Source organism: Botryllus schlosseri, chromosome 15, assembly GCF_051294905.1.
Source record: "Botryllus schlosseri isolate E-star chromosome 15, Bs_hap1, whole genome shotgun sequence".
In the NCBI taxonomy this organism is placed as follows: Eukaryota; Metazoa; Chordata; class Ascidiacea; order Stolidobranchia; family Styelidae; genus Botryllus; species Botryllus schlosseri.
This window is the reverse complement of record NC_137250.1, coordinates 15,467,648-15,494,070: the sequence shown is the minus strand read 5'-3', so window position 1 is coordinate 15,494,070 and position 26,423 is coordinate 15,467,648. Positions and strand designations below refer to the sequence as shown.

The following is a 26,423-nucleotide window of genomic DNA, read 5'->3' as shown; positions in this document are numbered from 1 at the left end:
GGCCACGCGGGACCTAATAGTCCACGACGACTGCAACACCCTAGCTAGCTATACCAAAGAATCTCAACTGCCTCTGGCGATATTAGGAAGATTCTTCGTTCTCTCATAATTGCGAATACTCCTCATCGCCGATCCCGCTGTAAATACATCGCCTTCAACAGCACGGAGGAAGAGAGAGCCGAACTCAAGAAAGTTGGCGGCAGAGACCAGAAAAAGTACGCAACAAAGCGGCACGACCTCAAAAGACACGAACGTATGAAATTATTGTGCGGGCGCAAATGACCCAAGTGTTGATAAGCGCCAATTATACGAATAAAACAAACAAACCATTGCGAATACAGCTAAACAAAATTCTGCGAATACTTTTGAAAATATTTTGATTCGGGAGGGGTTCCCATAATATAATTAGAAAATATGTATAGTAACAGTAAAAAAAATTAAGGTTGAATTCATCTACCCACAAATATCCTATTTTATATTGATTTTTAAGATTTCACGAAAAGTTTTCTCGGGGGGCATGTCCCCTTTCACCCCCTGGCTACGTCAATGAACGGGTTATCTCTCGTACGACGATTGAAATTCCAGAAAATAATCGTAAATAACAGCTATGCTGGCTATTTCCTGTGTTTAAAGCATGGCATCGGTCACTTGAATGCCAACTTATCGGACGGGGTACCGACCACTGTGAGTTCACCCTCGTTGTTAATTGATATATACGTCTGCCAATACGTCTTATTCCTGTATCATGTACGCCAGTGTTCGCGAAGACAACGTTTTTGAAAGTTTGAAAGTTTTCGAAAGTTTTTGTAAAAGAAATTCTTAAATTACTATTTACATAAAGGATCGCTCTTGAACGGCCACGACCCACATTTATACCCTTCCCGACCCATACTTATAGAACCCCTGCCTTGAACTCTGGAACAGTGATTTTCAACCTGGGTTTGTGACGGATTCATTTGCCATTTTTCCTGGGGGGTCGAAAAGCCTCCCGCATATTTTGTGAGTAACCATAGAGACCCACATGAGGAGATCTGGAAGGTCTAGGCGAAGATGCTGATCTGTTTTTGTTGTTATTTATTATGTAATCAGATCACCAAAAGGCCGTAAGTAAGGTCCGGGCGAAGGTCCCAACCGTTTTTTCCAAATATAGAGATGGTTGCCGAGCATTTTCAAATCGGAAATTGCGTTGCGACCATGGAAAGGATGACGAGCACTGCACGAACAGAACATATAGCAAAATCTGTTAACACCAGTGGTTCTCAACCTGGCGGCGGGGGGCGTGAAAGCATCTGAAGGGGGCGCGAAGAAACGGTCAACTGAAAAAAAATTCGCGCTCTGCGGGATTTATATCCAGTTCACGCGTGTTCCTCTCTATATGGACCGATTTTCATATTTTTTGAATTCTCTCATCAACAGTTATAACCTTCCATCCCATCAAACAATCAGTTGGGGTTGCTAGCATCCTGGTTGGATTTTGTGATATGACGATAAGGGGGCGCGAAATTTTTAACAATCATAAAGGGGGGCGTGGCTAAAAAAGGTTGAGAGCCACTGGTTTACACAGTCTGTACGATTACCTTCCCCACGTTACTGTGGTCAGTAAGGGATTATTTGAAACATTTACTTTCAATGCTGTAGCAAACTCTATGTACTGGTTAGGCCTACTCCAGCGATGCAGGGTGTAGGCTATTGCATCAAAATAATGTAAGTTTTGTATTGTATATGTGGTATCAGTATCAGTTTATTACTATTTTCATCGTTTAAAAGCACCACAAAACTGCGATATACAATGAAAAGATAGGAAGGTGTCGAAAGGACTTCGAGTAGTCTTCGAAATCAGACACCCACCGTGGCCTGTAGGCGAAGTAGAGTAGAGGCATGCACAGTTGCACACTTATAGTCTCTTATAAGAAGGTCGGGAAATATTATTGTTTAACAAAAGGTCAACCATAGTCTACGCAATTGCTTGATAAAACTCAAAAGGGTAAAACAGCATTATGCGTGGGTGTTAATGTTCATGCATCTACCACATATATGTATACGTCCAACGGAATAGACATGCGCGATGCATGTTTATTGTTCATGTTCACTATCGGCGTTCAGAGCAGTGTTGGGATCAAGTCACTACCTCCGAGTCACGAGTCATTTCGAGTCATTGCACATTTTGACTCGAGTCAAGTCAAGTCAATCGATTTTCGATGGTGACTCGAGTCAAGTCAAGTCAGTCAATTTTTGGAGGTGACTCGAGTCAAGTCGAGTCAAGTCAAGTCAAGTCACGAGTCAAGTCAAAATTCAAGTCAAGTTGCCTTTTAGAAGTATGAAGCATGATTACGTCATTGCAATTCGCTAGGTGTCTGAATAACAGATTGATTGGTCATTGATTCTGAGCTGATAAACGAATATAGAGTTGAATATACATGCAATAAGGGGCTGTATCGCTCACATAAACGTAGAACTGTTGAACTACGTAAGTAGTTGCATAGCCTCATTTTATATAGTTACCAGCCAAGATAGAGAATCGAAAAACGAATTGAGAAGATGCAATACAGTACCCATCATTTATACATATTATGATACAATTCGAGTCTGCGCCAATGGTTGATGAGTAATACTCATTGAGTATATAAACTATATTTGATTACAATTTCAATAAAACAATAAAGGTTCGGTTAAGGTAAGAACAGAGAACACAAATTTATATTTTGCTATTAAATTACTTTACTACTAGTTTACGACAACGTAAGCTGTAGCTTCGATCACTTCGTTTGTGGTCAATATATTTGTGAGAGAATATTGGGGGCTCAGTAAAACGCACGATCATTTAATGATCGGTTGTTCTCATGGGTTACACAAAAGTTTGGCGAACAATCCGAACAAGATGCAATGATGCAAGATAAGGTGATTTTTACTTGATGACTTGAAATTGACTCGTGAATTTTGCTCCGAATCACGAGTCAATCCACATTTCTGATGCGCCGAGTCAAGTCAAGTCAAGTCATTTTAGCAAAGTGACTCGAGTCAAGTCAAGTCATACGAAAAAGGTGACTCGAGTCTGACTCGAGTCAAGTCATGACTCGAGTCATCCCAACACTGGTTCAGAGCCGTGCTGATTGCAAGGCTGGCGGAAAGAAGTTCATTGTCTTGGTCAATGAGATGCCCGTGATGCGCTTATATGAATTTGGAACTTGGATTGAATCCGGATACACAGTAACACGAGCGAGTGAAGCGGAAACTTCAAGTCAAGTTTCTAATTCCAATTCCTAGCTCCGGTGGCATATTGTTTTCGTCAAATGTCTTGAAATCACATATTCGTTGGAGCTGAAATCGTAGTATACTTCGTCTCTGGGTGATTTCAGGAGGACACTGAAATTGTAGAATTTGACAAAATGAGATAATTTATAATAATATTTCTGGCATTAAAGACATTAAAGCAGAGGCGACCAACCCGTGGCCCGAGAAAAGGTTATGAGTGGCCCGCGAGGTAATTTTCGAAAGTAGTTATATTATCGAAAATGAATTGCTCCAATTGTGAACTTGCCAGGCCAACCAAAAATTGATTAGTCTGGCCGCGACACTTGGCATGTTGATGACTAAAATATCAGTTCCGAAGCAGGTCCAGGGTCCAGTTACATTTTTAGTAAATCGTCGTGCAATACAATAAAGTAGAATAGTAGTAAAATTTTTCTTCACGCTTTGCGTGATTTAATTGTCACTCCATTTCTTGCTTTCAGTGTTGGTGCCCCCTTCTGAAAATGAAAAAAACGCCTAATTTATCCGATTCTGTCTAACTCTGTTCGCAATTACGAGAGAGAGTCTCCTCGCGTTTACGCTCGCAGAAAGACCGTCGACGATGAAACCTATAGGCACAAAAGGATTGGCGTATGTTAGCGGAAACCTTCGATATCGTTATGTCCCAGTGCCGAATAGTCCAGTCCTCGCAAACTGAGCCCATCGGGTGGTATACAGTGGACCCTCCATATACTCAAGTAATAATATTATTTACCTAGCTCATCTTTAAAAAAAATCGCGTTCCGCGCGGCTAAAGGCCCGCGCCCTGGCTAGTCAGTTTTATGTGGCCCTTTAGCCGAAAAGGTTGGCCACCTCTGCATTAAAGGAATCATAGCCGTATAAGGAGACATTACATGCCTTCTTATCTAGATTCTCTGTCACTAATTCAGCTCTTAATCGAGTTGTTGATCACGCGATGGCAGCATTCAGCAGACGTGGAGTTGGGTATCGGTGCTTACATAATAGCAACACCTGACATATATAAGATAGTAAGATACTCACTAAAATGTGACGCATCCTCTCGTTGGCATGGTGAAATGTAGTTTCGTTTTGCCCATTCTTCGGGCATTACGGGACAACATCTGACTGTGACATTTGGATTGATATTTTTTCATGCCCTGCGAAATCATATTCTTCTAAACTACTGTAAAACTAGAACATCGAATTGCAAAATAATCGCTTACCCTCTTAAGATGCGGTACTCCGCATTCGTCAACTTCATTTTGCATTACGAGATAAATAGTGTCGAATCGGTCGATCCGTGCGTAGTTCTGTACCTTCACTAGAGAATTTCAACCCATTTTACTATTACAATTGCGCTGACGCGAAACATACGTAAGCAATATAGAAGTGGTCAAGGAAACCTTTTATACGTTGTCCAGGTTGGTACGATGTCAGATTTCTGTCCCACATGTCCGTCACATTCATTGCGAACAAAGGCATGTCGCCGGTGTTATTACGCGTGTTCAGCTCGTATCTACCAGGTACTGCCGTGTCTATGCATTCTAAATTGTAAGTGTATCTGTTACTTCCGGGTGGGTCACTATAGTGATGGAGCATGGACCGGAACCGGACTGGATATAGCCGGCTGATTTTTACATTAACTTTTTGCCGGAGCCGCCATCGGAGCCTGATTCATATTCGTTCTGATACGGCCGGAGTCAGCTAGGGGCCGGATTCGTACTTTTTCGTAGGTCAGAATCGCCATTGAGGGCTGTGATGAGCATGACTGTTGTAACGACCAACCACACGCCAGTAGCCGCCATTACAAACCTGTGACTTTTTATTGTGATACTTCTTTTGTTGCAATATTCAATAAATAGCCCGAAACCCTTACCGTATAGGACCTAACGTTTTTGTAGTTTACTATAGATAGGTATACTCGTAGATGATTATTATAGGATTTTTTTCTGATCGGATCTCGGTCATTTCAAGAATTAGGCCATGGATTCGGATCAGTACCGTAACAGCAGTTCGTCAGCCCCCCCCCTCAACATTGCTCTTGGGACCCCCATATAGGGTGTCCAGCCAAAATTCTGGGTGGCTTCGCTATACAGTTCTGGTCAGCGGGATTTATTATATCAAGTAGTTCGTTACTTTATCTGGCCTAATCGCGTGAAACACGAAAAAAATCAATAAAGCGTGATTAAAGCGGTCAACAATATTGGTATTTGCAAATGTATTTTGCTAGAACTTTTTTTATTCTCTCTCAGCCCACGTAGTCAGATTAACCGCAGAGTTGACTATGCGGTGTTGTCTCGGAAACTTTAAGGCCCGTTGGCATAAATACTTCTTTACATGTTGTTATTTCATGACCTCCTGTCTGCTATGTGAAAAAGATATTTAAATCGTCCTTACGTACTAAACTAAAAGACGAACACGATTCCAAATTGGTATTTCTTCACTGCAAACTTTTCTCCGTGGGATGGCATTTGTCCTGTGGGGTTCGGATTGCCAGGACAGGAAGATTCGGCACCAGCCATTTAGGCGCCAATAGACATGCATACATCGAAGTTTTCGGTAAACATAAGGGCAGTCTTTTACGGCCAAGGGTTTTTCGCTGCAGAACTTTCTGGCACACTTCTGGGTGCCCCGTGTTGGCCTAAACTGTATATGTCTTGGTGCGTCGTGGCGCGGTAATTACCGACGTCGAAATGCCTATTTCTACAAATCCTTAAGTACTAAATCGCGCGTAGCGCTAAAAGAAATTCTAACAACGTTGCGCAAATTTTCAAAAAATACTCTATAATTTATGTTCATTCTGGAAATAATTTTGGACCCACTCGATCTCAGCCCCCTCTAAATTGGGATGTTTGAGGTGCGGCAGTTACGGTCCTTCGAATCAGAGTTGGACCAGAGAATCGAAGAAACAGGGTTGGAGTCGGACCAGATAATTTGTCGATCCGCCCCGCGCCGGCCCATCGCACGATAAAATAAGACATAGACATCAGCTACATTCAATATGTATCGTAGAAATTCGAAGTTTCGATATCCAAAACTTTAAAAGTGTTCCGATTATTTTGATTCTAAATTTATTATAACCCTAAATTTTATGCGATTCGTGCTCTTCTCGCTTCAGGCTTATTACTACTTTTTATCCTCCAAAATGGGAGTTTGCGCGAACCATATTCATCACTCATGGCCATACTCACTTGTTGTAGTCAAACTTTACCGTGATGAGCAACATATAAAACTATATCAATGATATGTTTGAATACTTTATGGATTGGGATAAGTAGATTCACAGGATGCTGTCTATAAGAGTTCACGCTGCTGGCGCACATGGAAGTGCTCCGAGCGAAGATGACTCAAGTGGAAATTAGAGTAAAATTATGGAATACACACCTCGAAAAGAGTCGTGACACGTTACGCAGGCAAATGGAATGTAGATAATGACATGAACTAATCGCGTAGGCCTGATAACAACAGAGGGAAGTATATACTATATATATTCTTAATAGAGCTTCTTTTGACCTTATCAGTTGGTCAGTTTTGATAATTTCGAAACAGTTTGTAATTCACTGGAACTGGACGCGCTATATCCACATTTCCGCATTCTCGCAAACTTGGCTGCTTTTTTTCTATTCAGATCAAATTCAACTCAGAATTTCGCAATTTTCCAAAGTTGAAGTTGACTTTAGCATAGGCTGGATACGCTATACTGCAAGGTGGTATAGGTAGTATATACTGAGTGTAAACATAGGTGCATTCATCAGATATAGATCATCAGGTATAAATCAAGCGAACAACACTTTCAGGTACCGAATTTATGCTTTCACACCTTTCCAACAGGTGAAAATGAGTCAAACACACCAATCCAGATACATCCCATAAGGGTAAATAGTGGCGTATAAAGTTTAGTGGATATAGCGCTTTTGTCGTTAAAAATTGTAAAAATATATATACCATGTAAAGGGTATCTCCGTTTTTGCTTTTCCCCAATGCAATGCAAAGTGATCGTGGGCTCCATTCGCCAAGGACGCTTGCTAGTGCCTGTCGTCGAATACCAGGTGGATGAAATATTTCTCGGATCAGACGCAGGGTCGTACACTCCAAACCAGCCGCGCCCGCTTCCAACCTTGGTAGAAATCAATCAAATGTTATCGGGTCGATGTATTATCAAGCAGAGACAGAATGCTCCGCTCAGCAATTACGACCCAAATAAATATTTGTCCACTGCCATATTTGAAATTATTTTAGCTGAGCGTTTGTGACATATCATTACATGTTCAAAAACATACAAATCAGCATATACATAGTGAGCAAATACCCGCATAACCATAACTGTTAGCATATACTGACAACTCGTATCATACTTTTTAAATATAGTAGGCGTACCATAGGTGTGCGTGCGTATGTTTGCTCCGCGGTGAATAATGGCGTAGCCGACCAGCCGTATGCTGATAGTCATAATTTATGTTAATATCACACTTCATAGAATATTATCCTCTTTTGTTTGAATATACCCTATCTCACTAAACCAATATTAAAATTCATATCTAAAAGTGCTTACCAACCTGCGATCCGATAATCCAGCTGCCGTTGTAAACTTTCGGTGACTTGAAACGGGAGAGAAAAACTGATTTCTGTCCAGCTCTGAACAATAGAGTAATTAGATTGGCATAACGTTGCGTGATCGTCAAAAGTCATAGGGTTTCTAAGCAAAGAGCCATCCCATTATTTGTAATCTGAAAAAGATTTCAAATTATCCAATCCAATCCAAATTATCCAACATTATTTTTGGGAATATTTATGCTGATGCATGATATTTTTCTTCGCGATGCGCGCGATTTACTATCACATTTATTGATTTTTTAATAAGTTGACTACCCCCCTCGAAAAAACTGCAATAAAACACAAATAAAAACAACCTTCATTCACTGGAATAAGCCTAACCGTAATCGCAATTATAGGAGAACGATATTTCCCTAGAGATCGTTAAGGCCGCTTAAATGCTTTATTCAAAGATGATGGTTCCAAACGTGGCGGTCGTTTGCCTTTATTCTGGGGTTCGCGAATATGTTGAACGTAATCAGCGTCCAAAATAGCCCGTGAGTAAGTCTGGGCAAAGGTGCTGACTTCTTTTAGTAATCAGCTCGTCAAATTTTGATCTGGGTCGCGGAACATTTTCAAATTGGATATGGAGTGGCGACCATAAAAGGTTGGAAACCACTGGATGTGGGGTGTTTATAAAGCTCAATGGTGCGCACCAGCATAAGGCTGATAAACAATCTTATCGATGGGACATGAACACGACTTAGCGGTGTACAATTACGCTCCCTGTATTTTCGAACTCATCGTCCTCCCGGCCCCGGTTACACAACACACAGCCACATACTCCGGAACCAGATCGTGACCGCCTCTGGTTTATGAGCAAAGATTTGCTAGCGTGACGTCATAACTCCTTTTGAAATCCACTAGTGGGCGCTAACGAGTGTCCGGAATTTTGGTCACAAAAATATGGTTACCCTAATATACACGCGGCATAAGTCTAAGGTAGGCACTGACTCATGTGTCACGGGTGTATATTCACACCCGAATATCAGGGTGGTACACGGGTGGAAATACGTACTCTTTTCGCTAAGAATGTAGGATCATATTTTGCTATTTTGATTGTTTGATACGTGTACTCCCGGCGAGAAGTTGCTATGATCTATGTATTTTGCGTTCTACGATGTCTCGTTGTAGCTCCAAAATGGGCCTCGCTGATTCAAACATTGATCACGCATTCATTGAGTATGAGTAAGCCTTCTTGAACAGAATATTATCTTCCAGTGAACCGTTGGCTACACACTAGAACAGTGGTTCCCGAAGTGGTCGCCACCCCTCCCTGGGGGCGTTCGCGAGCGCGAAGGGGCGCTGGTTATGAAATGGGCGATTAGTGGCGGTGGCTCAAAAATTGGACGGTATGGGAGCGCTGAGAGCAAATGGGGTGGTGTAGGTTTAGAAGGCAACTGATGCTGTGTAGTGTTGAAACGATTGATGAATAAAGCAGCTAAATACAAACTAAAAATGCAAAACCGATTCGGTCAGGGCAATTTAGCGTATTCCGTCTATTTAATCAGCTGTATCAGAAAGGTCCATTGTTACTCGACAATGTTGATCCTGCCCATCAATACAACAGTCGACTGAATCCTAGAAAGCGTGCTTCAGTGTGTGCAGTGAGAATTACGAAGTATTTGAGCAGTTATTGCTCAATGCGAGGTGTGATGGCTTTTTAAGATAAACTGTCTTGTGTGACTTTATTCTCTGTTTCAAACGATCGTGAATTTTCCACAGTGCTGCGACACGGCGTTCTGGTTGCGAGAAACGATATACTTGACGGGCATATTCTCCAAATTTTATTGGTAGAAGATATATCCGTTCTCAGTAATGATGAAACCTGAGCAAAGTGAAAATGGCACTGTTCGCATTCAGTGATAAGCCAGTGATATATCACCGAAAGTTTGCGAGACGTGAACTGTGAAAATTATCAAGCTTGCCCGAGCTACCTGTCCATGTCCAGCTCGCACATCCGATTTTGATGGAGAAGCATAAATCAATCATCTCGGAAAACTACACAATGATGATTTGCAGGGTTGTAACCAAGTCACAAGGCTCCGAGCCACAAGTCAATCTCCCTTTTGTAGTTTTGACTCAAGTCAAGTCGGGTCATTTTCAATTCACCACCGAGTCCAAGTCAGCGATCAGAGGTTCGAGTCCGAGTCATGGTATTATGACTCGAGTCCGAGTCCGAGTCCAAGACGTTGTGTTGACTGCTCAGTTTCCAATTAAAGTCTTGTTAAACCCACGTTTCATAACTCTGTTTGGTGATATCGAATGGTTCGCATTTATAATATACGAATTTTGCTCAATTTCAGCAGTTTCTGGTCGCATTTTCAAGTACCAGTAGCAATAGACTAAATCCCAATGGTGTGGTTACTTTACTATTCGTCGAAATTACAATGAAATGTCGGTTTTGGCCATCTGAGTCTCGAGTCATGCGCAATGACTCGAGTCGAAGTCGAGTCAATGCACGGATTGACCCGAGTATAGAGTCAAGTCATTTCCTTATTTTGAGAAAAAGACACGAGTCAAGTTGAGTCATCAGACAATTGAAACTCGAGTCGAGTCATGACTCGAGTCATTACAACCCTGATGATTTGATTCCAGGATATATTTCCTTACCGGATAATCAATCCATTCCGTAAAGTTTCGGAGCATGAAATGATTAAGGACCAGGATACATTATAGAACAATTTTAAGTTCAAACCAAAGTTCAATATCTCCAATCAATCGTTCTGGACACATAATTAAATCAACTAAAAATACTCCCACTAGAGTCGGGTTGACTTTTTCGTCGTTGCCCCTCCTCGCTCATATTTGATAGGACGTGTTTTCAGTGCCGTGACAAAGTTTCTGACTCTCTCAACAGAAACCGACTTGACAGCACGGTACGTGGAGGCTGGAGATTTCAGAATTATATTGTTCTTATCAAAACTCAAACCTAATATGACGAAGCGAGGAGGTCGGATCTATAATTCGTGTCATAAAGAAAAGGATCTAACAATAACGCACGTACAAACCCACAGTTTGTTGGCGCAAGTCTGGGCAAGAATCAACCATAATCCAACAGTGAATATAACTTATGAACAACTCTGCAAACTCTGAAAATCACTGACTATATCAGGGCCGGCCAACCCGTGGCCCACGGGCCACATGTGGCCCGCGAGAAGGTTTTGAGTGGCCCGCGAGGTAATTTCCGAAATTTCTAATATTATCAAAAATGGATTGCACAGATTTTGAGCTTGCAAGGCCAACCAAAAATTTGATTAGTCTGGCCGCAATACTTGAGATGTGATGACTAGAATATCAGTTCCGACGCATTGACAGATCCATCAGCCATTCACATATTGGTATATCTTCGTACACTACAATAAAGCAGAATAATTTGCGATAGACTTATCAAAGGTGAAAATTCCTACAAGCTTAGCGCAATATGTTGTCACTCGATTTCTTGTTTTTAATATTGTTGCCCTTTTGTGAAAATGGAAGAACACCTAATGTATCAGATTGAGTATAACTATACTCGCGATTACGAGACAAAGTGTCGTTCAACATATGCGACCTTGCGTTTGCGCTCGCAGTAAGACCGTCGACCATGTAACCTAGGCAGGAAATGGTTGGCGCATGTTGGTCACAGCTTTCGATATCGATATGTCCATGCGCCGAATAGCCCAGTCCTTGCAAACTTAGCCCAGCGATATACAGCAGGCCCGCAATACAGTCAAGTGACAATATTATTGACCATTGAACTTCAAAAAATTTTCGCGCTTCGCGCGGTTAGTGGCCCGCGCAAAAGTTCGTAAATCAAATGTGGCCCTTAGGCCAAAAAGGTTGGCCAGCCCTGGACTATATCGAGTAAAAAATAGGGATGGTGTGACCGTGAGGTTAACATTCGCTTTCGGTGTGTGAACCGCAGAAATTTGGAGGGTTCGCGTTTGCATACGAGCCTTGGTAGGCTCTGCGCTGTGAATCTTTTTCATTCATTACAATTTTTCACGTCATTGTAACATATTTGGTTGAAGTTCTATCCACCGAAACTTCGGAATATACTCTCTGCATCACACAACATCAAGAATGAAATAGACTACATGAAGGACTGTAGGTAGTCAGCGAATTGTGCTTATTCAACCAATCAATTACTATATTATTGACATCAACGAAATTGGTATGAAGAATGCATCGTTGTCTAATGCAAATTATCTAGCAAGCGTACGGGATATGTTGATTTGATATCTTTAGTGTATGGTAAAAAACAAATCCGCCCGATTGGGGTGTTGGCTACTGTATAACTAGTTAATGGGGTACTATTTGCGTAGCAAGTATAGCAACCGGTTTTCACTTTGGTGGAAGCTTATATCCTATCCCCTTGCAAGTCCTCGGCGAAATTGTTGGAAAAGTGACGGATGATAATTACTTTAGGGAATAATTATAGCATTTGATTGTTCCAGGTGATACATTTGGTGATGCTTAGAAAGTCAGCCTATACTTCAGCATTGTGGCAGAATATGGCCCGAGTCGTCGCTAAGGTATCGTGTACGTCAGGGGCGGACAACTTCTCCCGTCGGCGGGCCGGATATGGGAAAATGAAGCACTTGGCGGGTCGGATTGCAGAATATAAACATTATACCTTATTCGCGTATTGATCCACCTATACAAGGAATCAATTGCATTTAATGTAAACTTCACGGTTAAAGCATAGAGACCAAAAACAGTATATAATGATTTTTTTTACATCAGAAGTCAATCAGACATCTGTGGTCGTTGAATATTGTCAACCAGTTTTTTGAACTCTGGTTGCATGTCGTATGCGGAAACCCTTGGTAAAGACTGCACGCGAACATCAGTTATATTGGAACGCAGCCTTCCTCGTTAATGTTCGTGGCAGTGTTGGGATCACGTCACTACCTTCGAGTCACAAGTCATCTCGAGTCATTCCACATTTTGACTCGAGTCGAGTCAAGTCAAGTCACTCGATTTTTGGAGGTGACTCGAGTCAATTCGAGTCAAAGTCAAGTGAAGTCACGAGTCAAGTCAAGTTGAAATTTCAAAGTACCACACATGCTTCAAAGTGTGGCGGGATAGCGCAGTGGTATAATCCGCGTCTGCTACACCAAGGGGCGCTGGTTCGAGTCCGACCGAGGTCGACTTCCGAATTCCGATACCTAAGTGTTGGAGGTTTACCTAGGCTCCTCCTCGCCACCTAATCCGCGTCAACGGTGTCTTACAAAAGCCTATAGAGGTCATGGGCCGTGCTATAAGTCGGCAGTTACGGAAAATAAGAATATCGGCCTGGTGTAAATGACCATTGTAGTCGACAAACACCACGAATACCCCAAAACGAACAAACAAACATTGTTTCAAAGTCATTACATTTTGCTGACTGTTTTAAATACAGATGAAGTACCCATTTATTCTGAATCGATGAACGAATAAAGAGTTGATTATGCGCGCGAAAGGCGCTTTATCGCTCACGCATACGTAGATCTGCTCAACTTCGCCAGTATAGCGGTACAGCCTCAAGTCTTTAAATATCAGCCAAAATACAGGATAACATACGAAACCTCAGAATTCAGAAAGTTTAAAAATGTTATAGTTCAATACCGTACCCACCTACATATCCATGATATACAATTATAAACGTATGAGCGATATTCGTTTGATTTAAATTATATACAAGAGGGTTGGTTGAGGTGAGCAAGTTTACGAGAACGAAAGCTGCTGTATAAGCTCCGATCACTGCGTTTTCGATCAATTTATTTGTGATATATCAATGGAGGTTCGGTAAAACGTACAATCATTGATTCATTGGTTGGCAATCCGAACTTATATAAGACACAACGATTTAGTCGACATCAATTACTTGATGACTTGAAATTGACTCGTAAATTTTGCTTCGAGTGACGAGTCAACTGCATTTCTGAAGCGTCGAGTCAAGTCAAGTTAAGTCATATCCCCAAGGTGGCTCGAGTCATCCCAACATTGGTTCGTGATCGAAAATGTAGACCCGAACATAGCAAGTAGTTTAATGTTCATCTTTCGCAGGTTGGCAAACTTGGATTCATTACGCGACGAATCTAATTTATTGTCAATACTTTGAGAATAAAATTTCACTTTCAGAGTAAAAACTCACGGCGGGCCGGTCAAAATCCCTTCGCGGGCCGTATGATGCCCGCCCCTGACATAGACGATGACCAGCTATGATGACCTATGACCAGCAGAACTCAAGATCTATCCTTGTGTGACGGGTATTCGTCCATGCGGTTGATGCTAGTCTGCAATAATTCTCTGTCCCGGTTTTCAGAATCGGCCTAGGACGGCTTTAGACATAACTAAATCCCTAATTTTAGCATCAATCTGCAGAAATTGACTATAACTATTCAATATTCATAGAAACAAACAACAACAACTGTCGTCTATTATATTTTCGTATGTAGAGGTAAATCAGAGCCGCAAGAAGGCTACCTCGGAGCCGCATGCGGCTCTGAGAGCCGCGACTGGGAATCACTGGTGTAAGTAGTATCAGGTAGCCATTATATAGTGCGATATGGAACATGTGCTAAGCAATCCTGACATATTAATGTCCTCAATACCAGATACACGGGTGTTAACCAGGTACAATGTGCAATGGGCAGGGTTAGATAACATGGGCATGAATAACTAAGCCACTAATGTATATATAAAGCAATATCTGCCAATGCCAATCACAGTATAGTCATATTCAGAAATGAATAGCGTATTATTTCAAGCAAAATCATCAATATCAGCAGAATATATGACAACACTATTTTCCTCGTGGATATCAAGTGGAAATCCAAGTTATATCATAGATCGGATATAGCCAACTTGCGGCCATAGAAGGAAATTATTTGTGCGGCTATCGACAAATAATTCAATTAGTATGTATTGGCGACCGTCGGCATGTAAATTGAATTTATGAATTGACTCCTGAAATTTTCTTTGCGCCCCGTATAGAAATGCCATACCATATGGAAATATCAACTTGGAATCGTGTGCTCCTCAAGAAAGAAATTTGTTTCATACGTTTGGGCGATTCCAATATCTTTCCACTATGTACGTGTACAGGTGCAATTGTACATGTAGGCTACATATGTACATTACAATGTACAATAATAGGCCTATATCTCTTTACGGAAATGTAAGGTTGGAATTAGCAATATTACGTCACATGACGTTATAGGTTCGTATTCACGTTCACGTTCATATAGAACAAGGGTCGGCAACCTACGGCCCGCCAAGCGAAATCGTCCGGCCCGCGACGAAATAACTAGTTCCCACGAGAATACGGCCCGCCGTTTCGTAATGAGTTCCAATCTGCAGTGTAGCACTGCTTGGAAAGAATGCGGCATTGCTCCGATATAAAGTATCCTACGCCGTATTAGTCTATTGTTACGCCATAAAACTGTTGCGAAGGCGATCGACTAGTACTCTAGTACAGTGCTCTTCAACCGGGGTTGTAGTACACCCTAGGGTGTACCAGAATTTGAAAAGGGTGTACCACTCGGATGGGGTGTACAGGGGTGTACCAGATCCGAATTACAATGAGCCGATGGCTAGCTATCACAAAGGCAGGTTTATGGGCCAGTACAGGTTGACGCACAGGTTAATGAGCAGTTTGGTACGATGTTATCTCAAGTGTAATACTGTACACCGCTTGATTGTGATGTCATAAGCAAATATTTCTCCTATTCATTTAATTAGCCGTCGGCAATAGACCAATGGTTTAGTTTGGTGTTGGAAGTATGCAGTTAACAAACATGTGTTCAGCTAGTCATTTGTCTTTTAGTTATTTTTTAGGGAACCGCCGCGATAGCTCAGACTTCCTGAATCGGTACTTCCTACCCGACGTTAATAAATACCGCAATGCACATAAATGAAGTGACGTAGCCAGCCAGGGTCGAAACAGCTTCCATGTTGAAATCGAAACCCTTTTGTTTTAAAATGCCGATTTTATGTCCAATATTTCGCCATACATTTGCAATTCAGTATTGTGTTATTAGTGATGCAAATTAGCGACAATAGACTGTGTATAGCGGCATATGATCTGACGTTACTGACATCTCTTGCAGCCCAAGTTCTACTATCGACTGTGTGTGGTGTGGGGCAGGCCTGATACGCAATAGGCTGGTGCGCCTGCTATCACCGCTGATCTGAATTACCGCTTCTGCAGTAGTAACTTTACCTATACTCTCTCCCCAATACTGTTACATTTAGGTTGATTATCGTTCGTAATGTCATGCTGTTATGGGGCTGACACGAAATAAATTCCAATTTGCGTGGCGGGCGGCTCAACAGGCTGCGAATAGACTCTGTGACCAAATACTATTTTATTCAAATCCAAATTTTTTGTCGGCAATAACTCCGCTTCTACTGGTTGGAATTGAATCAAATTTGAAGAACATCGTTTTTACAGACAACCTAATACTTTCATGGGTGAACAGAAAATTTCAAATTTTTCGTTATTTATTTTATATAATAAATAGAAACTTTCTTCTCCCGTAGCAATGCAGCTACTGGTTGGAATTAAACCAAATTTGGTGTGTAGGCTTAAGTTAGGTAACCTAACAATTTTATCAAGTAGCCAGTATGATTTGAGAAAAAAGTCATTTTTGAAGACCCCTAATGAACAGGGGTATACGAGTTTTGAGCAAACGTTAAAAGGGTGTACCACGTCGAAAAAGGTTGAAGAGCACTGCTCTAGTAGCCTATCTCGTACTGAAATTACGAGATGGATAATGTTTGTGGAGTAGACTAGACCAGTGCTTATCAAGGGGGTGTATCGCGCAACCGAGGGTATACCATACTTTTTTAAGGGTTTGCCTCTCAGATAGGGTGCGACAATAAAGGTGCCGTTCCTCTGCTCAGACGCAATGACAAAATCTCAAACTTTCCCTGTTTCATTATAGATAAATAGCATCCGTAGGTTAGTCATCTGTAGTTTAATTCACCGGATGACATTTTACGCCAAGACAACAAACCTGAATAGTGTTTTGGACACAATGGTGAAAGCTGATTTTGTCTCACAAACTGAATGACCGACAGTTAGCCTACCTCTGATATTACTAGAAGCAGAGCATCAATATGGCGATGTCTTGTATATCTGCCATGTTCGCGCATTAAGTCGAGAAGCTATGCTTGCACGAGTGTATAAACTGAGAAATGAAATAGCAACTTTCCTTGAAAATACAAACATCGCCGACTCATAATCTTGTCATCGAAAATGGGTAGCCTATCTAATCTAGCTTTCGTAGTACATTTAACGTCACATCTAAACAAATTGAATTTGCAACTTCAGGGAAAAAAAACTAAATACATGACATGTTGAGACGCATTCGAAACAAAACTGCGACTCTGGGAATGCCAACAGTACAAAGAAAATTATGCTCACTTTCCTCTGGAGGAGAGTAAACCTAGTACCAGCACGATACATTTGTAACGGTGATATACGAAATTTAATTACTGAATTTCCACCCGCTTTTCCGACATTCATTCTGTACAAAATAAATTCTGACTACTCAGTACCCCGTTTGATGTGAACGCCAAAACCATTGCCAGAAAATTTCAAATGGACCCATTTGAAATGAGATGCAGTTGAATTGAATGACAAATTTCATACAAAGAGCATATCGCTGAATGACTTTGACAAAGAGTACGTTCTTGAAATCGGTCTTCATCCCAACTTGACCAACAAACAATGCAAAAGAAATGGCATCGACGTTTGTTTTCAACAATGAAATTCACGAAGAGCAAGCTAAGATCACGTATTCCAACGCCCATTTGGAATATGGTCTGATTCTTGAATCATCTGACTTGTTACCAGAAGTTGAAAACTTTTCACAAAGCAAGCTGCGCCAAGTGTCACATTTATCCTGCGTTGTTGAAGTGTAAATGCGTGTGTTTTGCTATTTTTGTGATTTGTATGATTGAGACTGCAGCATTGTAGGGTAATATACCGACGTGATCGATAAATATAGTATTAAGAAAAATTCCGGCCCGCCAAAATGTTGTGCACTCGAAATTTGGCCCGTGACTAGCAAAAGGTTGTCGACCCGTGATACAGAACCTTTCACAAAGGTTCGCGTACACACGAACCAGAACCTTTCCAGGGTTCGCACCATCCCTAGTTAAAAGGACTATGTATATTGTACCTGACATTGTTTATCATCCGATACACTGGAGAATCAAATTCGGTCAAAGTAGAATCTATGAAGTAGGTTCCCAGATATCGCGCACGCGGATGGTTCGATGAGAGACAGCCAAGTACTTCCAAGATTTGACAGGTTTGCTCTAGGAATTTTCATCTTGCTAACACACGGGAGGGTTCCGCGTCGTCAAAGTTGTTCACCTGTTCCTCTCGTCTGCCGCGATGATATCCCTTCACTGGCTGTCAGTTTCTGCTTATCTTTCGACTCGATATCACGTATCCAATGTCTGTAGATTGCAGATAGACCGTTATCATACATAACCGTGAAGGTCAAGTTTCCATTACTACCTTAAGTGGTCTTCCGTTTGGGCGGAGTCTATAAGATCCGAAGGCCCTGGAAATATTTAACTGCATTGAAGCATAAACTTAAAAATAGATCCGCAAATCGGCTTTTATTCTGTTAAAGGTCATATTGTATCTTTCAATAGGTTTTTAGCATCGCTAATACATACATCTTTCCGTTTCCAGTACAAACAGCTTTCTTCCGGGTCTAGAAATATGCAGTTTTAGACATATCATGTTATGACAAAGTGTTATGCAGCCTATGGAGTGACTGTAAATGTCATAGTGATAGATATACCATGTTCGCATTCAATACAGCATATAAAGATACGCGTGTGGCACAGGTGTTATCCACAACAAAAACCTCACACACACGTCATAAAGCGCCTTGTTATCCGCAAGCTTATCAGCGTTGCGTGTAATTCAACTGCAGATTATGTTGCTTTTGTGTAATTGACGTGGAAAGTTACACAAGCGTGATCGCACGATTGGCCCATTAAGGGTGGATTGCACAGATGTCGATTAATCCCTAATCGCCGATTAAACGTCAGTAATCGGCGGGCTTCCGTGGCACAGATACCGATCTGCCACTAATCGGTGAATTTTAATCGGCCAAATGTTATCCGCCGAGCGAGGTGTCTAGAAAGTTAATCGGCTGTGTGCTTCGCGTTGACTGCGGTCCGGGCTGGCTACAGGTATACTAGTATTTGGTATTGAGATGATGTTAACTGGATGTTCTGACGCGCAGTTGCAGTATTAGCTGAAAATATTGTACTCAGACACTACTACAACTGTTGGCGCATATTATGGGCGTAGGCCTACCACAGCCGATAGTACCTTATGCTATGATTACCGGTATGACATTTTTTACAGACTGTACACTGTACGATAGTATACTTTGGAAATAAAATACGAGGACGGAAAATTGCAACAGACAGGAAAAGTTTAGAATTATTGAATTGATAGAAGAATATATTGAAACCAAGGAAGACAAAAAGACTGATGGCAAAACAAAAAGAAGCGGCCTGAGATGTAATCAGTAAGAAATATGCAGCTATGAATACTGGTCCTGCGCGTGCAGCCGTACAACTGGCCAAATCCAGAATGTATCGAAAAATTTGAAACGAAAAGCAAAAAAGATATATGCATCACGACGCGTTGAACGGGCCAAAACTGGCCCGGACCTCCAGTTGACGAACTCCTTGGAAAAGGTTTTCGATAGGTAATTTTACTGGCAATTCTTTAAAATTCGCAGTAGGAGATGTATTATTTCCATCTGTGTTTATCGTGACTCTCTGCGTGCTTCATACTCACGTTTTCACGCTCGTTTTGAACTGAATAGACAAATTTTGATGATCATGAAAAACATGGATTTATTGTCTTTTTGTAATGCCCAACAAACTAACCATATCCAGAGACTGCTGCACGTCATCAGCTATACGAAAACGACACATGGGGAACACTGTTCGGCATATTCGACTGTGAACCGCTCCTTGATTAATCTGCAATTGTTTTTCATAACACTGGTATATTTATTATCACTTTTCAGACCTTATTCCATCTCAAATTGAATGTTTGAAACATCGGTATGACTACGATTGCGTATTCGATAGTCACACGAACAATGGTGAGTGCATTTAGAACATAAACTTTTTTAATATGTTACAACCAACGGCAGAGGAACTTGCATCCAATTTTAACTTCCAACAGTCTGGCTTTGCTACTGTGCAGTGCAGGTGCCTGAGAAGTATCGTTGGCCATATTATTGTTAGGCTTGCAACTTGACTTGAAGATTTGACTTCGAGTCAGGATTTCTCATACCGTATGTCATATTGAAGCAGTGACTCGAGTCGAATCCATTCATCCTATTCCAACTCGAGTCAAGTCATGATTTTAGTCATCCATCCTTCCCATGTTTCACGAGGTTAAGATAAACCGTGAAAAAATAATTTGAAAGTAACTTTTCTAATGTATTTCTAACTAAAATTTTTAAATAAAATGTTTATTCAGATGCATATTCCGAAGATTCAGTTTGCACCTTCATCATCGACGAGGATGTGAACACAGAGGCTGGTTCTTCATGTCACAACAGCGATGGTAAGTTGAGGTACTAATTTGAAATCCATATGAATCGTGTTGGTACTAACATAGCCACACGAATACTTCAAATAGAACATTGCGGGTTGTTTTGATTGACATTAACAGAATTTGAACTCTATTGAATCAATACCACTGTTGTTAACCATAGTTTTCTTGCAGCAAATGAAATTGCTGCCTTTTCGTTGTTGATGGGGATGTGACGCTTCCTTCAGTTCCCTCGACAGACTTCAGGATGAAACACCAGACCGGTAAGTGTTAGCATACAATGATGGTGATGCAACCCACAGTTTATTCATTACTACATTCAGATATGCAAGATGAAACAGAGAACACAAAAAGCTCAACGCCAATTGTCTCAAAAAAGAGAGCCAGGTGTGTTGATGAAAAAAATCATATTTTAACTATAATGTTGGTGGTCAAAATGTGGTGTTCAGAAATGAGCGTCCTGGAAATGGCAAAGGAGCAGCATGATATCAGAATGAAATATTTTGACTTACAGATGCATATCAAGTACCAGAAACTGGAAATGGAAAAAGAACTGCAAAATTGAGAAGATACAGCAACGAATCGAAATAGCACAAAAACCAGACTTGGACAACTAGTTAATTGGCTGTATAATTAGAATAGTAAGTGCAAAATGCCAGTAATATATTTCTAACTTAATTTCTGGTTTTGCTGAAGATTCTACAGTAGCACTCTACAATACTAAGCGAGTTGTGCAGATTCAATTTCCAAATTTTCACATATTCAGTAATCCCTATTCTGATTTAATTGAAAAATAACTACCGTGTCTATAATTCTATTCTAATTTGTAAAAATATGCAGCCATAATTATCATCATAGTCTAATTTTGAAAAGCTGATTTTCTAGTTGTCCAATTCTGACTGCAGCATAGGTTACTGGATCTCGTAATAAAAATAATTGACGAGGAATTGAATGTGTGGTTATTGTGTTCAAACACGTGGTGAAATAAATACTCAAGACATTCCAGAGAAGTGATTTTGAATAATCTGTCAGCGCTGAAGTCGTGCTCGGTTATTTCAATGGATTTGCTCTGTCTTTGACCAATCTTCTTGGCACTCTCTCTTCTGCTAGGCTCTCTAACATCTGGAGGGTAGCAAGAACATCGAGGTATGGATCCATTGGTATTCTCAGTCGATATTGCACTATATTCATGTAGCTCTCTATAAAACAGGTTGTATTGAATTTTATGGTTGACCAAATACTTGATAAACTGAAGTGGGGTTTGGCTGTCAACAAACAAGATTACTCAACTGGGTAACAGCAGATAACTTTGCATTGCAAAATTGTAACATAAATGCATAACTGTTTGTACAGCACTTGAGCACATGTATGCATATGACTTATTATATGATAACATCGTCACATTGCACAACAGTTAGATCCTTGCAATGGCTGAAATTTACTTCTACACTCCTGCAGAGCCAATTGTCATAGGTTTGGAGAAATCAAAATCGTATGCAAATGTTTGTGTATGAGCTCAATTTGTATATAATCACATTGGTGAAGCGGCTATCATGACTAATGCACCAATAAACGGAAAATAAAATTATATCTGAAAGTATCTATCTAGTTCTAGATATCCCTGAGTAATGAGATAAATGTCCTGCAATATACGAAATTTGTAGTAGAGTTTCTGGCATAGCAATACCGGTATAAGGCGATGATTTTGGTACGCTATTCCTACAATACCTCTTTTCATAACCTCAAAACGTTTGTTCTGACGTTCATAACCTTACACTGTGCAGTAGCAACAGTTTAGTTAGCTGCTTTACGCACATGACATCAACTAAACATTCATATCTATGAAGAGCGCATCTCTCCCTTATGACGACACAGTTCATATCGCCACCGACCGAAAACAGCTGATTGCTAACGTACGTCGTTTGCGTCGATTTGCGTCAGTAATCCGCGATAAGATAACTCACAGGCGAATCCGTATCTGTACCACAGAGTCACCAGGTGACCTTGCTCGCTGATTAAATTATCGCCGATTAAGGCAATCGGTGATTACTTTTCAATCGGCATCTGTGCAATCCACCCTAAGTCACGTTTACCTCCGGAGCAGTCTCTGTCCGCATTGACCGTTAACTTTGTTTTCGTTGAGCATGACTCGTATTTCATCAAACATTCCGACTCATAACGAACGCCATTTGAGCCGCAAACCGGCTTCGTAGGCTCTAATACACTGTCGACGTCGTAGGCTGTTGTGGTGGAGTTGTCGCAGTGCTTGCAGACACATTTCCCACTTTCGCATGATCCGTAGAACGGACATGGGACGGTCGGTCCACAGTCAGTGTCGTCTGTTGAATGTAACTGTACTGTAATGTAAGTCTGTGTGATGTAAGTCAATTGTGCATGGCATGACACGAATTCCGGAAGTAAGGCCATACCCGTGTCCGAATTGCAAGGAAATTGAAAACGATTCGCCAATTTGAACATTCAGTAAATTCCTATTTTATTAACTATTTCATGCTACCTATGTTCCTATGCCTATATCTAATGATGAAAGTGCAACCGAGAAAATACTTCATTAACACGGTGGCGAGATAGCGCAATGGTAGGCTATAATCCGCGGCTGCAATACCAATGGGTTACGGGTTCGAGTCCGACCGAGGTCGAGTTGAGAATTCCTTGGAGGTGTATCTAGGCTCCTCGCCACCTCCTCCACGTAAGCGGTGTCTTACAAAATGCCTAGAAGCGGCCCGTGCTATAAGTCGGCCGTTACAGAATAAAAATGAAGAATATCGGCCTGGTGTAAATGACCATAGTAGTAGACAAAAGTACCATGAATACCCAAAATATACTTCATTAACATTGGGAATGGTGCCATTGAACTTATTTGACGACACAGCGACATGCAGTGCTCACATCTGGTATGTGGAGATGGACATTTGTATTCTTTCATACATTCAATATTCAAGTTTTTGCACTTAGCAGTTTGCCCGGTGCATATACGGATTTACCATTCCACACCAGTATACAATATTCATTATTATAATTTGTGGGCGTGGCGCAGTGGTCATAATTCGCCGCCCCTTATGCCAATGCTCAATGCTCATAGAAGTAAATTGTCAGTAGGAACTAAAGATTTACCTAGAACTTCGAGACATTTCCGTGGAATAACTAACACACATAATTTCCAGGAGACATGCTACCGTGATCTATTCGGTATCCATTGAATCGCGTAATGAAAGATCTGTACGTCATTACAAATCTCTCAGGGATGAGAACGTACTCTCGGGTTAAGCTGGGTTCGCCGTGCCGCTTGACTTCAACGTCAAATAGTTAGTATATATACTGTTCGTTCTGATATGGGGGCCACCCGACCTATTTACCCTTCTTCGCCGAAATTCAGTCAACCAATGCTTTAGCATGTTGCGTGGAATTGGAAATAAACCGTTTTATTTTTCATTGAAATGTAATAGTTCAGATAATTTCCAGTTACACGCAGTGGCGTAACTAGGGTTCCATTTAAGACACGCCTGTTTAATAACAAAAGCCGTTTAAAAACGTTTACGGTATTTGAGGAGCTGGTTAAACACAACCATCTGTTAATGTGACGGAATCTATTCCCTGACATTGAGTTTGATCATCGGATTCAATTATAGTCGCATTAGAATTGGGCCCGTATCACTCAAACCTAAGACACGCACCGATTTGTAATAAATTGCGCAGAATTAGACTCGGCCCATTTCTGATGCACCTGTGATCTCGGGCAAATGTATTATTGTTATGTTATTATAACACATTTTTCATTTTTCATATTATGCTTGCAGTTGCAAAATCCGGTCATGGCGCAAGATGACCTGTTTATGCAGAACGATAAAGATAATTTGCTAAGGTCGAGCAATTGCTGCTCAATGCAGTCTGCCGTACCATATCTTTCGATAATTAGATGTCGTTCACATCTATACGATATGGGCCACATGTGTGATTTTATATGTTATTTTCCATATACACGTTGTCATGGTTCAAAACCAAACCCACAAACACCATAAAAACATGTTACAAACAAGGTTCTTGTTTTAAACGTCTGTGTTTAAGTATATTTCCGTAACCAAACTACATTATCACTATTTTACGTCCAAATACGAAATTTATCGATTCGGTATCACGTAATACGCAAAGCAAACTCAAATTCGGATGCGAGGTTTTGATTGCTGAACCCCGCTTTGACCTTGCTAACTTCCTACCTATATCCTTGAATATTTCCACATTGACCACTGCTACTGAGAGATATCATTATATATACTATTTATCCAGACTGTGGTCAATCTATTCAACCAGTTCGCATTGGGCTGATCATATCAATGTATCTTTGTCACTTTGTGATCTTTTTGGATCTTAAAAGTCAATTGCGTTTCTCATATAACTAACCACAAACTCCCAGGTGTGGTCCTTCGATTTTTCTCTGCAGTTTGCACTTATGCATGTGAAAGTGGCACGGTGATTTGAAGGTGATCCCTTCGGAACATATTGGGCTGTATTGGGCGGAATCGCACTCATCAGTAGGACAGTGGCAATAAGCTTCTCCGGTGTCGGGGTCCTCCACACACATGGCATTGAAGAAGCACGATAATGTGGCACACGTTTGCGTCCCTGTCGAAAAAGTTAAAATTGAATATAAACTATGTTGCATGCCAATGCATGTACTGTACAGTGCATGTCACCAGTGGTAAATTATTACCCATCCGAACAGAATCCCCGGCAATTAGGCCATATTTATGAAATGACATAGACTCATTGCTCTTGCTCGTGACGACTGACTAAAGTCATTCACTGAGCATTACGTACCGAAGCTTCACAATATGTGCTTAAACTTTCAATGGACTATAGGCGTACAATCCACATATTTAAACGTGACGAATTACAATGAAGTTTGGAATTTGGGTTTACACTGAAAATACCAAATATATATTTGTCACAAACACGAATCTTACACCATTACCTTTCGATGTCAATCCTGTGGCATCACTATTGTCGGCTAGGTTCCAGAGTAACAAGGTCAATTTTGCTGTTAGGAGGGTTGCACTGATAGTTCCCATGATAATTTGTCTCGGCCAATATCGGCGAATTGAAGTTCCCACTTTATGTCTCAATTACAATATACTGAACACAGTGAAGAGCTTTGCATTTTAATTACAATCAGGATTACAATAGACATGGATCCTAAATCGGACCACCGAAAAATTTAATTTTTATAATAAATATGGCGTATTTCTTGTGGTCTCGGGTATTAACATGACTTGCAGTGGCCTTACACTTACAGTCTACCCTGTGGCTAATATATATACAAAATATATATATAAATATACAAAATAAAGAGTCGCGGTAAAATATAGACGAACCGCATAAATAAATACGCAGGATTAGTGTTCATAAGTTGATGTCCTGCAAATATAGAACAAATCTTGAAATTAATGACGGTATGAAAGCCCTGGTTATAATATTATGTTCGGTATGCATACCCGTACATATGGGAATCGGGGAATTTATATCGAAGGAAACTCTAAACATGGAAAATAGATTCGTTAACTAAAAAACTCTAAAATGCAATTACGATTAAATTATACCGCCCGCTTAGCACGATTTTATGATCAATAAACCCATGCATATAGTTCATAAATATCACATCAAAAGTATTGGTATCTTTGCTAGCATTTCATTGGATTAGTCTTTAACACTGACTGGCGGGGGCTCTCCTACATTAAGCAGTACGCATTTCGTAGATTATCCCCAAACATTACTAGACGCGTTTTTATGTATCTGTGGAACCGGGCTGAAGGTAACTGCGCAGTGTACACTATAAAAACAATTTTCTGACTTAAAAATATGCGGGCACGGCCACATGCATTTATAAATACGCATACAGTATATACGATATTTCTCTCATAATATTCAATGATTCAGGATAGTTACAAATCACCGTACTGCGCTATAATCATTACAGCGACTATTACTG

The 26,423-nt window shown here is 40.8% G+C and overlaps 1 protein-coding gene and 2 long non-coding RNA genes across 5 annotated transcripts; 2 read left to right on the top strand and 1 right to left on the bottom strand.

Moving 5' to 3' along the window:
• Positions 1-261: 261 nt before the first annotated feature.
• On the bottom strand, positions 262-25,713 carry LOC145457306 (uncharacterized). 3 transcript variants are annotated; one of them, XR_013920832.1, is made up of 13 exons: positions 25,410-25,713; positions 24,839-25,060; positions 22,516-22,761; positions 18,344-18,389; positions 18,197-18,282; positions 18,000-18,138; positions 7,806-7,884; positions 7,195-7,366; positions 4,653-4,793; positions 4,473-4,570; positions 4,291-4,406; positions 695-3,363; positions 262-507 (listed from the first exon to the last, which is right to left on the bottom strand). XR_013920832.1 is itself a non-coding variant. In XM_080335499.1 (12 exons), exons 1-12 carry the CDS (start codon positions 25,504-25,506, stop codon positions 3,261-3,263), a joined length of 1,545 nt encoding a protein of 514 aa, XP_080191625.1. In that variant the 5' UTR covers positions 25,507-25,713; the 3' UTR covers positions 262-3,260. The 3 variants fall into 3 exon arrangements, 1 of the variants encoding a protein (XP_080191625.1); XR_013920833.1 differs by having other exon boundaries at positions 262-2,089; positions 3,092-3,363; XM_080335499.1 differs by having other exon boundaries at positions 262-3,363.
• On the top strand, positions 15,596-16,045 carry LOC145457311 (uncharacterized). Its single transcript, XR_013920835.1, has 2 exons — positions 15,596-15,878; positions 15,927-16,045. It is a non-coding gene; the product is annotated as an uncharacterized LOC145457311 (long non-coding RNA).
• LOC145457309 (uncharacterized) lies at positions 18,841-21,406 on the top strand. The gene is made up of 6 exons (XR_013920834.1): positions 18,841-19,559; positions 19,887-19,964; positions 20,348-20,434; positions 20,597-20,685; positions 20,746-20,809; positions 20,937-21,406. It is a non-coding gene; the product is annotated as an uncharacterized LOC145457309 (long non-coding RNA).
• Positions 25,714-26,423: the final 710 nt, after the last annotated feature.

Coding starts and splice junctions, on each gene's coding strand:
- LOC145457306 (XM_080335499.1), bottom strand. CDS start 25,506: ATGGGAACTATCAGTGCAACCCTCCTAACAGCAAAATTGACCTTGTTA. Junction 7,885..17,999: donor CGGATGATAAACAATGTCAG/GTACAATATACA, acceptor TCTATTGTTCAG/AGCTGGACAGAAATCAGTTT. Junction 4,407..4,472: donor GAGTACCGCATCTTAAGAGG/GTAAGCGATTAT, acceptor ATGATTTCGCAG/GGCATGAAAAAATATCAATC.